Raw genomic sequence first — 13,932 nt, 5'->3', positions numbered from 1 at the left:
TCGGTAAAATACAATTTGGAATGCAGTTTTTAAAAACAGTTCTTGACATTTCCTTCATAGTGTTGCTAATGAGTCTAAAGATTATGTTGTCAATTTTGGATTTACCTTTCCATGTCTGGGTTATGATTTAGTTTTCAGATATAGCTGTTTTACTCATTATTATGAACATGATATAAATATTAATTTTCAATAAATGAGATAGCTTTTGCAAAGTAATACAAGGATTAGAGAGTAAACATTTTAAATATTGCTACATAGTACCCATCTTATGTTGTTCCTCAGGTTGTCACTTCTATCAGTGAGGAATGGGAATAATAACACTCAAATTTGCATTCATTCAGTAAATATCTATTTGGTCTTTATTGTGCAGGTCCTGTGTTAGGTGGGCTTTCCCAATGGCTCAAGCAATGCAGGAGATGCAGGTTTGATCCCTGTGTCTGGAAGATCCCCTGGAAGAGGGCACAGCAACGCATTTTAGTATTCTTGCCTGGAGAATCCCATGGATAGAGGAGCCTGGTGGGCTATAGTCCATGAGGTCGCAAAGAGTTGAACACGACTGAAGTAACTAAGCCTGCATTCATGCCTGTGTTAGGAACTGGATAGGTGCAAGTGAAAGAATATGGCAGAGAAACAGAGAAAAACAATCTGAAAACTGACATCCACTAATGTAGTAAAGGAAAAATGACTCAAATTATAATAATTAAATATTTTTTTGCTGGATTTCTATATTTCACATATTAGTTGCAACAACTACCATTTAAAGCAATAGTAGCTTTCAGCTCTCTCTTTGCTTTAGAAATCCTGGGACACTTTTTAAAATATCATGTCTAGGCTTTAGTCATAAAGATTCTGATTTAATTGGTCTGGGGTGAGACCCAGTCATGCCACTGTTTACAAAGGTCACCAGATGATTGTAATAGGCCGTCCCAATTAAAAAGCACTAGTTAGCTCCCTGACTTGTCTTATTTTCAAAATAGTTCCTCATTCTGGATAAGGACTACCTTATGATATTTTCCCATAGTTGATATAATACATGCTTACCCAATATCTAAAATTCTTAGCCTGTTATTTGATATAGTATGGATGCAATAATAACTACCTTTATTTAGTATCTATAATGTGCCAGACATTGTGTTAGAAAATTTGCATATACATTTTTCATCTTTACAGTGAACATGCAAGTCAGGTAAGCATTTTTTTAGACTTTCTGTCAGGACTTAAACTGTTGTAGTTTACCCAAATAGTCAGTATCAAGGGCCAGGATGCTAACCTGCTGCTGTTAAGTCGCTTCAGTCGTGTCCGACTGTGTGTGACCCCATAGACGGCAGCCCACCAGGCTTCCCCGTCCCTGGGATTCTCCAGGCAAGAACACTGGAGTGGGTTGCCATTTCCTTCTACAAGGCATGCAAGTGAAAAGTGAAAGTGAAGTCGCTTAGTTGTGTCTGACTTAGCGAGCCCATGGACTGCAGCCTACCAGGCCCCTCCTCCCATGGGATTTTCCAGGCAAGAGTACTGGGTGGGTGCCATCGCCTTCTCCAAGGATGCTAACCTAGACCTGTCTGAATCCAACACTTCCTTCCAGATGACACAGTCCTCATGTTCTGACCTCAGTCTGCATCTCTAGACCTAGCTATAACTTGCTGCCCTTTAAACATGTTAAGGTATAGGCAAACAAATAGCATTTTCCTCTTCACCCATCTATTCACAAATTCTCACCTGTCATTTATACACCCTGTTAGTTTGTGGAATGCTGTTGCCATTGAATTTGATTGACCCTTCTTAACCATCCTTTAAGGTACAGCTCAAATGCAGCCTCATCAATAAATCCTTCTTGGATCTTCCCAACTGGAAGTAATTACTTCTCCCTCTGATCTTCCAAAGTGTCTTATCTGTACCTCTCTCAAGTACAGGTACTCATCATTTTCTACTTTAGAGTTATTTGTGCATATGATTAATACTCTTACATGTTTATGAGATCCTTGAGATCAGAGTTATTTCTGATTCATCTTTTCTTTTTTCTTCTGTATAATACCCCACGCAGTACCTACTCTATTGTGGATGCTAAAAAAAAATTTGCTTAGGGAATACATGAAAAATGAAAAAAGAATAAGTAATTTGACTAAGGTCACCTACAAATCTATACCTGGGACAGGAAAAGCACCTGATTACACATAATATGAAATACAGAGCAAAACATCCCTATTTTTGGAAATACCTCTATTTTCTATAAAATTGATTCCCAAATATGTTAGCTTTTTAAAGGGATTTTTATGGTTGCTTTGATTTTATATGCAAACCAAGAAAGTAAGTCACTGATAAAGAAGAAATAAGGGTATTTCTCTATTCCTGGTCATTTGCATAAGCAACTGGAAAGAGAAAGGAAAAGTGTATGTACGTTTGACTGTGTGGGTTGATAGTTTAATCACAAATGATTTAATAGCAGTGTTTTATTTAGAACATCTCCTTTTCACATTTATGCAGAAGAATTTCATATTCAATACATTTAAGATGCACTTAACACATCTACAACTTGTATTCATCAAGAGAACACTAATGCTTGTAGAATACTTATCAGAAATTATGTACTTTTCTCAATATCTAGAAGAAACAGTGCTTAGATAGTCTCTAATAGCAAAGCAGGAAAAAAGAAAACAAAAGGTATTGCTTAGGATGTCCTTGGTAACTCTGAAGAATTTTTTGCCTTAATATTTATTTAAAAAATCATTCTGATTCCCACAATGGTTTATTTCATTCTATTTGTTTTAGGTAGCATCACTTTGTACCTGTTAGAGGTTTTATACAGCCCAGTGAGATTTTCCTAATCAGTAGGTTGTTACGTTGCAGGTCATAACTAATGTGTAGTATCTTTTGTACTAGTTTGCATTAAAATAAAAACATTAAATGTTGTGAAAAAAGTTGGTCTTAAAATAATGTTATTGAAATTATGAGTTATAAGTTGAATATGTGCTTAGTTGTTTTCGGGATATATATGTAACTGGAACATAGAATGTTCTCATCTAATTGTATATAAAAGAAAGCAATTTGAAATTCACAACCTATTTTATAAAGCTTAACTGTTTTGTTTTATCTTTTCATATCAGAGATAGGCAATTTTTCTCTATAAAGAACCAGGTGCTAAATAATTTAGGCTTTGTGAGCTGTACACTCTCTGCTGCAAGTGCCCCACAACACAAAAGTAGCTGTAGACAATACATAAAAGAATGAGAGTGGCTGTACTCCAATAAAACTTTATTTATGGACACTGAAATCTGAATTACATATAGTGTGGACATGACAGGGAATGTTATTTTTCTTTCTTTTTTTTTTTTTTTCAATTCTTTAAAAACCAAAAACTGTTCCTAGCTGGTGGTCCATACAAAATAGGTAATGGGCCAAATTTGGCTCCTGAACCATAGCTGGCCTACCTATATCTTAAATTCTAACTCCAATTCCCAAAACTGCTTTTTCTTGTCCTCAGGCAATTTTAATTAGTGGGTAGATTTTTAAAATATTACTAGGATAATAGAATGCATTTACAAAAATATCACTGCAAATGCAAAGCTTCAAAAACCCAGAGTAACATTTTGAAAAATTATAAAACAAACTTAACAAACAGTAGGAATATCTTTTATAGGAAAAATGAAATTTACATTTAACTCAAAGTACATTTATATTTTAAACACTAGGACAAGTGTTGCTAAATTTAAATTATTGATTTTTCTTGTGACTACCCATGTTAGAAAATACACTACAGTCTATTCTGAAAAATTAATACTTTTTTTAATCCTTCATGTATCTCCATAATGCTTCAATTAGGTAACTTCACTGTAAATTTGATGACAGCACCAAAGTATTGCTATCACTTTGCAGAGAATTATATTTATCTTCTTTCTGAGAATATTAAATTTTTTGTTCCTGTACCTTTTGCCTTTTTAAAAATTCTATTCAGTTTGATTGAGGTATATTTGACAACATTATAAGATGTTTAATTTGTACATTTTGGTGATTTGATATATGTATACATGGTGAAAGACTTCCTTCCATCCAGTTAATTAACACATTCACCACCTCACACATCTTACATTTTTATCTTTTTCTTCTTTTTCTTTTTTTTTTGGTAAGAACATTTCAGTTCTACTCTCTTAGAAAATTTCCATTATATAATACAGCATTATCAACTACGTCACCATATTACATATTAGATGAAAGTGAAAGTGTTAGTTGCTCAGTTGTGCCTGACTCTTTGCGACCCCATGGACTGTAGCCTGCCAGGCTCCTCGGTCCATGGAATTCTCCAGGCAAGAATACTGGAGTGGGTAGCCATTCCCTTCTCCATGGATTCTTTTTGACAGTGCAGGATATTTGATTGCATGGATGCATCTATTTGTGGATCCTTAGCTGTTTCCAGTCTGCATGCCAAGTCGCTTCAGTCGTGTCTGACTTTTTGTGACCCTATGGACATGCCAGGCTCCTCTGTCCATGGGATTCTCTAGGCAAGAATACTGGAGTGGGTTGCCATGCCCTCCTCCAGGGAATCTTCCCAATCCAGTGATCAAACCCAGGTCTCCTGCATTGCAGGAACATTCTTTACTGTTTGAGCTACTTGGGAAGCCTGTATGCATTAGATACTCAGAACTTATTCATCTTATAGCTGAAAGTTTGTACCCTTTGACCTATTTATCCCTATTTTCCCCACTCCTCACCCCTGGTTACTTTTGTTTTTTTGGGTTTGCCTTTTTTAGATTTCACATGTAGATGATACCATGTAGTAGTCATCTTTCTCTCTCTGGCTCCTTTCATAATGCCTTCAAGGTCCATCCAAATTGTTGTAAGCAGCAAGAACTTTTTCCTTCTCATGGCTGAATAATATTTCACTGTGTGTGTATGTGTAGATATGTGTGTGTGCATATCACATTTTTTCTTTATCCATGATCTATTGACAAATACTTTAGATTGTTTCCATAGTTTGGCTGTTGTAAATAATATTGCCACAAACATGGGAGTACAGGTATATCTCTAAGAGATTCTGATTTTAATTCCTTTGGATATATACCCCAAAGAGGGATTACTAGATCATAGGGGAACTTTTTGAGGAACCTCCATACTATTTCCAATAGTGGCTGTATCAGTTTGCATTTTTTCTCTATACCTTGGCCTACGCTTTTTATCTCTTGTCTCTTTGATGATAGTTATTTTAACAGGTGTGAGGTGATATACCATTGCAGTTGTGATTTTCATCAGCTTAATGATTAAAGGTATCTGGCACCTTTTTATGAACCTGTTGGTCATTTGTATGTCTTCTTTGAAAAATTATCTCTTCAATTCCACTGTACAGTTTATAACTAGATTATTTGGTTTCTTTGGTATTGAGTTGTGTATTTTATTTGGAATACTGACCTTTTATCAGATAAAGGATTTGCAAATATTTTTTCTCATTGCATCAATTGCCTTTCCTTTTTGTTAATGGCTTCCTTTATTATGCAGAAGCTTTTTATTTTGATTAATCCCACTTACTTAATTTTGCTATTGTTGCTGTTGCTTTTGGTCTCAAATCAAAAAGATAACTGCCAAAACCAATGTTAAAGAACTTGCCTATGTTTTCCTCTAGGTGTTTATAGTTTCAGGTCTCAAAGGTAAGTCTTTAATCCAATTGAGTTGCCCACTGCCTTCTAAAGGATCAATATTTGACATTTAAGTTTCATTCTTGTATATCCCCAATTGTAAGTATACTGTTTTCTTTTGGATTTGAACCCACTTTCACCACCTCAAAATATCTAATAATAGTATTTCAATAACAAATAGCAAATGCTTTTATAATCACGTATGGTATTATACTGAAAAGTATGAAAAGAATCAGAGAAAAGGCCTTTCATCAAGTTATGTTCAAGTTGATATCCATATTGTGCACAGTTGCTTAGTCATGTCTGTCTCTTTGTGACCACGTGGACTGTGGCCTACCAGGCTCCTCTGTTCATAGGATTCTCCAGGCAAGGATACTGGAGTGGGTTTCCATTTCCTTCTCCAGGGGATGTTCCCAGCTGAGGGATCAAACCTGCGTCTCCTGTGTCTCCTACATTGGTAGACAAATTCTTTATCACTGAGCCACCTGGGAAGCCCAATATCCACATTAGCCACTGAATTTCAGTAATAATGTATGACAATTTGAGAAACAACAGAAGATGCCATGAAACAGCAAGAAGTCAGAGCAGTATAGTTTTCTCTTGGCCATTAGCTTCTTTGTCCTGGATGCTATATGACCTAGTTAGTTCAAATTATAAATAAGGATGTCTCCAAGAAAATACCTGGCATACATTTTGATACTTAATCTATTCCTGAGCTGCACCTTGACTTGGATCCTCATCCTCATCCTTTACCCAGACTTTGCGAATTTCATCTCACTGTCTTTGATTCAGATTTCAGTTGGTCAGGCATGGAGTGATGGTCAAACAGAGCGGCAGTGAAAATTTCTATTATGGATATTAATTAGTAATAAAAAAATAGTGTTTTCAATTTTTGTGAGATCAATGCATTTAATGCCAAATTTTCAGGGCAGGAGTTAAGAATTGTGAGTTCAAAGGAAGTAGAAGGATTAAAAAATGTTTAAGCTTTCAAAATTCATGTTCGGTAAAATTGACCAGCTGCATTATGCTCTTGCGTTCTGTTCCTGCTGTCGCTTCAGTCATGTCCAGCTCTTTACAACCCTATGGACCGTAGCCTCAGACTCCTCTGTCCATGGGATTCTCCAGGCAAGAATACTGGAGTGGGTTGCCATGTCTGCCTCCAGGGGATCTTCCCAACCCAGGGATTGAACCTGAGTCTCCTGTGGCCCCTGCATTGTGGACCAATTCTTTACCACTAGCACCACCAGGGAAGCCCTTTAATATGGGAGTTCTTTGCATTTCTTGACTTGCAGCTGCATCACTCCAGTCTCTGCCACGGACTTCACATGACTATTTTTCTGTATGTCTGTGTCCTCTCTTCTTCTTATGAGAAGACCAGTTATTGGATTTAGGGTGCACCTTAATCCAGTATTATCTCATCTAGATCCTACCTTGATTTATTACATCTGTGAAGACCTTATTTCAAAATAAATTCACATTCTGAAGTTCCAAGTGGATATGAATTGGTGGAGGGCAGGGGGTAGGGAGCGCTATTCAACCCACTGCTAAGTCACTTCAGTCGTGTCCGACTCTTAGTGACCCCATGGACTGCAGCCTACCAGGCTCCTCCGTCCATGGGATTTTCCAGGCAAGAGTACTGGAGTGGGGTGCCATTGCCTTCTCCACTACACCAGCCTAAATAGTCTCAACATCTTCACTCAGGCTTACCAGATAGGAAAGAAACATAACAAAGCTAGAAGTTACTTCACAAAGCACACTAATGATTTGGCTACTGTATTATAGGATTTGCTACATGTCTTATGACATTTTCTCTTTTCCCATTCACTGCCTGATGATTTCTATTTGGTATACTTGTATACTTCAAATATTCTATCAGATTCCCCTAAATCATTACAAAAGAAATTTTGCTTTATGTCCTTTTCTTCTCATGAATTAAGTAATTTATTATAAATGCTTCTGCTTTTTGGTTTCTTGATTTGAAGGTATATAAATGTGTAATGATTCAGATAAATAAAAAGAATAGATGGCAGGACCTTGAAGATCAAATTAACTTTGTATCCATCTAGAATTTGGGGATGGCTTCATTATTTCCTTCTAATTTGTTCATTCTTTCCTGAATTATGTAGTGGAGGATTTTATGCACAATTTTCCAGGCAAGAGTACTGGAGTGGGTTGCTATTTCCTTCTCCAAGCTCATAATATGAAGTGTATTTTATCTTCAAGAATTTTGTATTTAACAAGGACATTCTTTAAATAATCCTTAAGGACCACAGGGAGAATATGGAATCTTTTCATTGGTAATAATGCAAAATGTACTTTAAATGAAATTATCTCTGATCCTGTACTTCTCATTTTTGCTGGGTGAAAATAAGAACTGCTGGGAATATGCCCTTCACTATCTGATGAGAGAGAGGATCCAGTATATTTTTCTCTCATTTTACTAACACCTTTTACAGGGCTGACTAGATTATTCCTATTTTAAATCAACAGATGCTTATACATAAGCTTGCAGTTGCCTGGGTATAAAATTAGGTCTGTGGCCATTAAATTGTTAGATGATTTCTCAATAACACTGGATACTAGAAAAGAGGGACAACATAATAAAAGTGCTAAATGAATACACTGTCAAACTAAAATTTGTACCTTAATAAACCAAACCTGATTAATATTCAGAAGGCCAAATTAAGTATATTTTTATACATAAGGTGAGACCATTTATCCCATGAATCCTCTACTAAAAGCACTGTTAAAGATGTACTTAAGCAAAAAGAAAAGCAAATACAGATTGAAATAATGGGATGCAAGAAATAAAGGGAGATCAAAATTTAAGTTAATTTCTACTATTTGTGAAAGATAGAAATAACTAGGCTTTTTTGGTTAAAAAGGATAAAGCTAACTTTCTAGATAAAAACCAATGAAAACAATCCAATAGTATGTTAGTAATTTAAACTTGGGTTGAAGGAAATGACAACCAACTCCAGAACTCTTGCCTGGAGAATCCCATGGACAGAGGAGCCTGGTGGGCTACAGTCCATGGGGTCTCAAAGAGTTGGACATGACCGAGCAACTTCACTTTCACTTTCCTGTGTTTTAATACAGGAATACTGAATAACTTTAGACACTTTGCAAGAAAAAATATATTTACAGATATTAAAAATTGAAGGCAATATGAAAGGAAAGGGATGTAGTCTAGAGATCCCAAATACACCAAGAAAAAAATCATATCAACTTTATTAACCAAACAGATATGAGGAAAGGAGAATAAAGGAAGCAAACATGAAATAGCAAATCAGATCATAGAATTAAGTCCATATATATCACTAATCATAATAGATGAATATGAATTAAAGACAGATAAAAATTACATTCTGATTGCAAGGATCTCACTTGCAATAAATCTACCCAGAAAGTTTGAAGCTAAATAGAAAAAGATATACCATGCAAATATTGATCACAAGATATATTTTATCTTTGTCTATTATTAAAAATAATAGTAATGCCATAAAATTAATATTAGTGTTATTCATATGAGAGAACACTGAGTTTGAGGGGGAAAATGCACTATAAATAAATAGGAATTCAACCTCTTAAAAAAATCCATCAAAAGGATATGACACTGATAAATTTGTAAGCACCTAATGACATAGCTTCAAAATATGTAAAGCAGAAACTGACAGAGTTACAAGGAGAAATTGACAATAAACCATCAGGAAAGTTTTAGCATCCTCTATCAGAAAATGATACATTGGCAGACAAAAAGGAAAAAAATGAAAGATACAAGTAGCAAAAGTAATAATTTTGATTTAGTAGATGTTGAAAGAACATATTAGTAATGATAGTATAGTTGTTGTCTCATATATAGATTATGTCCACTCTACACTTTTGTTACTTCCTTCCTTCTCCTTGCCAAGTATGGCATCCGTTACTTCTCCATGTCAATGCAAATACTACTCAATTTTTGAAGCCCTGCTGCTGCTGCTGCATCACTTCAGTCGTGTCTAACTTCGTGCGACCCCATAGACAGCAGCCCACCAGGCTCCCCAGTCCCTGGGATTCTCCAGGCAAGAACACTGGAGTGGGTTGCAATTTCCTTCTCCAATGCATGAAAGTGAAAAGTGAAAGTGAAGTCGCTCAGTCGTGTCTGACTCTTCGCGACCCCATGGACTGCAGCCTACCAGGCTCTTTCGTCCATGGGATTTTCCAGGCAAGAGTACTGGAGTGGGGTGCCATTGCCCAAGACTTATGTCTAAAGAAAGTATACCTTATCATTTGTATGGCTCTCTCTCTTTTTACAAATTACACAAGGCACTATAATCTGTGTATTAGTTTGTCTCCTTAACTGCAGGTTTGTTTGTTTGTTTGTTTGTTTGTTTTTGTGCTAAGACTTGCATATTTCTTGGTTCCACACAATGCCTGGAAATACTATTGTTAAAACATTTTCTCATTCTCACTTCACTCTTTTCCAGAACCCAATACATCCTTACTATTTGAAACCAGATTTATTATGAACCAAATATAGGAATCAGGGGGAAGGAAACTTGACTCTTCAAGATGTCAGCACCATAGTAATCTTTAAACAAATGTTGCAAACAACTCTTTGTGAGAGAATATTAATTTAGTCTCTGTTCTGCTACCAGAGAAAAGGGGGAATTACATTATAAATCATTGACTCTGTAATATAATGGAAAGGAACAGCTTGAATATTCCCACTGACACACATGGTTTGATTCATGAAACAATTTCTTCATACCTCTTAGGCTACTTACTGACTTCTCAATATAAATCTTTCTGAAGATTTCACAAAGGACTAGCCAATCACAGAAATGAGGGAAACCCTTTATATAACAAATTTCCAAGGTTTAAACAAGAAACTGCTGCATGTATGTGAAAGCAAATGACATAAGGACAATAATTTGCAAACAAGGTTCAAGGAACTCGGGATTTCATTGAACACTACGAGGCTAAGTGGCTTTCTCAGTCATTAATTTTACAAGCCTTCAGTAATCAATAGGCTAGCCTGCTACCAAATAAATGACTAGTGTTAAACAGCAGCCAGAAAAGGATACACTACTTTCACTCAGGTATCGACTAAGAATAACTAGGGAACAGAACCATTCCCTATAATTGAGTTGCCTAATGAATATTATTTGGGAAAAACATAAACTACTCAAAGAACAAGAATAGTGATTGGGTCTAAGCTTAGGAAAGAGCCTTAATTTCTTTAAGCAGTGAAATTAAGAGTATGCAGTAAAATCTAATTTAGAGGAAATCTAATGTAATTAGATGAATTTATGGCTAAATTCACACCAATGGCAGTTGGAACTATCACTAACCAGGCATACAAACTTTGTGGTTTCTGACAAGGGGCAAAGCAGGGTTTCTTCCTGATTCTTTATGCCTATTCCTTATTTCTGCCTTCTACTGTTAGCAAGCTATTACTGTTTCTCCTTTTAATTGTCATTCTTTCCATTTGATTGTATTTTACATTTATTCTTCATCCCAACACTAATATATTTGAAGGGTTAATGTTCATATATTAAGAAAAAAGCACATGGGAAACTCTTTAAAGCAGCTGGGTACATGGGAATAAAAATTGGCTTCTCTTCCTATTTTCTGGCAGAGAGGTATAATCTTTTCTAACTCTGAAGCTCATAGAGTTTTTCCCATATATCTCGTATGGCAATTCAATTATTGTACTTTAGATTATATTTGCTTATATAACTATTTAATAATGAAATTCCCAAAGTTAATCATCTGTTTATTTCTCATGTGTTATAAAATCACATGATTTTATTGATTTGAAACCTAGCACATGATTATTGATTTGAAATGCTTTATTCACTCATTATGTAAATGATGCTTCAATTCAATAAAATACTACTATGGGTGGATTTGTGTAGACAGACTTAAATCATGACAAGTGCCCATTTTGTTGAGCTATTCTTACTGCGCTGGAAGGTAAGGATTGCCTGTCTAATGCTCTTCTTACTGTAATCCTGAAATATGGATCTAATGTACATTCTATCAAAATTCTTATAATTTATTCAATATGAAAATGAAAGTGTTAGGGGCTCAGTTGTGTCCTATTCTTTGCGAACCCATGGACTATAACATTCCAGATTCCTCTGTTCGTGGAATTCTCCAGGCAAGAATACTTGAATGGGTTGCCATTTCCTTCTCCAAAGTGTCTTCCAGAACCAGGGATCCAACTTGGGTCTCCTGCATTGGCCGGCAGATTTTTTTAGTGACTGAGCCACCAGGGAAGCACCACCCCCTCCTTTTTTTTTTTTTTTTTACAAATGATTTCATTTAGTATAATTAAATATCCTTAATTTGAATGAATTGGAAGGAAAACTAAATTGGTGAATACTTGCCTTAGTTTGACTCCCCCTGGTAGCATTAATGGTAAAGAACCTGTCTGCCAATGCAGGAGACAGAAGAGATGCCAATTCAATCCCTGGATGGGAAAGATATCCTGGATGAGGGCATGGCAACCCACTCCAGTATTCTTGCCTGGAGAATCCCATGGACAGAGGAGCCTGGTGGGCTACTGTCCACTGGGTTGCGAAGAGTGGGACATGACATGAGTGACCTAGCATGCATGCACACATGCAAAGGACATATAATAGCTGCAATTATTATAACTACTCAGATACTGTCTGGTGGAGTTTTAATTAATAGATAAGGATGATCTCTAATTAGCTCATCAAAATACTAGTCTGAACAGCATCAGCACTGCACATATTGCAATTACATTGTTTGTAAGTAAATAGATACTTCTAGAACACTTAAAGACCAGTTTGCATTCTTAGCAGAATAGAGGTGCCCTCAACCTTTTTAATTTTGTAATTTGTTTAGCTAGCCTCTCTTCTTAAGAGAGTAAATGAAAAAAAAATAAAAAGAATACAATTGGTTTATCTCAGTTGATATTCTGACCCTTTCCACATTACTACAGTTAGAATTAATGTAGTTTCTTGAAAGTGAAGAAAGTGTCATTTCTCAGTCGTGTCTGATTGGACCCCCATGGACAATAGCCTGCCTGGCTCCTCTGCCCATGGGATTCTCCAGGCAAGAATACTGGAGTTGGTTGCCATTCCCTTCTCCAGGGAATCTTCCTGACCCAGGGATTGAACCCGGGTCTCCCACATTGCAGGCAGATTCGTTACTGTCTGATCCCCCAGGGAAATAAATATCATATGCCAGGTAACTGCACAGGGTTGTAGAAATACAGAGCTAGAAGAAAACCTTCTGCTTGAATCAGTTATTCCAACTCTCTCATTTTATAGATGGGGAAGAAATCAATTTATTATATGGATTCCACGTTTAGTCACAGGCCAGGGCAACCTTTTCTATGGGTGTCTCTGAGTCCTAATTCTGTGCTTATTGAAAAGTTAATAAGTAATGTGAGTTAAAAAATAAAACACAGAAGGGGAGAGAGGGTGTTAACTATTAATTTGATGTAGTGACCTTATGTAATTCTACACTGAAAGCAAATAAATTCTAATTTTTAATTCATTCTATTCTGCAAAATATTTTTGACATACTACACCAAGACTATATTCATTCAGTCAAATTTGATTGGGATTTTTGTTCTCTGTTGTCACAGAGAGGTGCTCCCAGGTGTAGGGAATAGAAAGCAAATAAAATAGAGGTGGTAATGATAAAGGTTTGCAAAGCCTCTTAAAGCGGTACTGTGGAAGGACTCCACCCAGTCTGGCGTGTGTGTGCATGAAAGATGGCTGCTTGGAAGAGGCAGTGGAGGAACAAAATCCTTTCAGGTAAGCCAGAGTTGGCCTGACATAGTCAATCACAGTAGTCCCTAACCTTTTTGGCGCCAGGGCCCAGTTTCGTGGAAGACAGTTTTTCCATGGGCAGGGGCGGGGATGGTTTACATTTTGCCACAGCTCACCTCCTGCTGTGTGGCCCAGTTTCTAACAGGCCATCAGCTGGTATCCATTTGTGGCCCGGGGGCTGGGGACCGCTGGTCTATAAAAGAGAAGGAAAAGAAGGAAATGTTACCAAATACAAGTCCACGTGCGTGATGCAGGGAGGCCAAACAAAGCAAAACATTGGAGTTTGGAGCCGAGAAAGGTTATTGCAGGAACAAACAGGGAGAACAGGTATCGTTGCTGCTCACTGGGCGTTCCAGGAATCTTGTGCTTGGCCTGAAGTTACCATCCTCCCCCTGACTTGAGGCTTTGTTGTTTAGTCGCTAAGTCTTTTCTGACTCTTTTGCAACTCCATGGACTGTAGCCCTCCAACTCCTCTGTCCATAGGATTTCACAGGCAAGAATACTGGAGTGGGCTGCCA

At 36.7% G+C, this 13,932-nt stretch overlaps 1 protein-coding gene across 7 annotated transcripts in view; it reads left to right on the top strand.

Annotated features, from left to right (window-relative positions):
- The window catches only part of CTNNA3 (catenin alpha 3), a 1,922,732-nt gene that overhangs the window by 901,694 nt on the left and 1,007,106 nt on the right, over nt 1-13,932 (top strand). The window contains exon 1 of one of the 7 annotated variants that reach the window (XM_044942169.2): nt 12,769-13,399. The exons of 4 other annotated variants lie outside the window; for them this stretch is intronic. In XM_044942169.2, coding sequence (XP_044798104.2) covers nt 13,357-13,399 — 43 coding nt within the window. In that variant the 5' untranslated portion in view covers nt 12,769-13,356. Of the gene's footprint in view, nt 1-12,768; nt 13,400-13,446; nt 13,742-13,932 lie in introns of those variants that run through there. 2 more of the 7 variants (XM_025285116.3, XM_044942172.2) reach the window with 2 other exon arrangements.

This window comes from Bubalus bubalis, chromosome 4 (genome assembly GCF_019923935.1).
Source record: "Bubalus bubalis isolate 160015118507 breed Murrah chromosome 4, NDDB_SH_1, whole genome shotgun sequence".
Lineage (NCBI taxonomy): Eukaryota > Metazoa > Chordata > Mammalia > Artiodactyla > Bovidae > Bubalus > Bubalus bubalis.
This window is presented reverse-complemented; position numbering and strand designations above follow the sequence as displayed.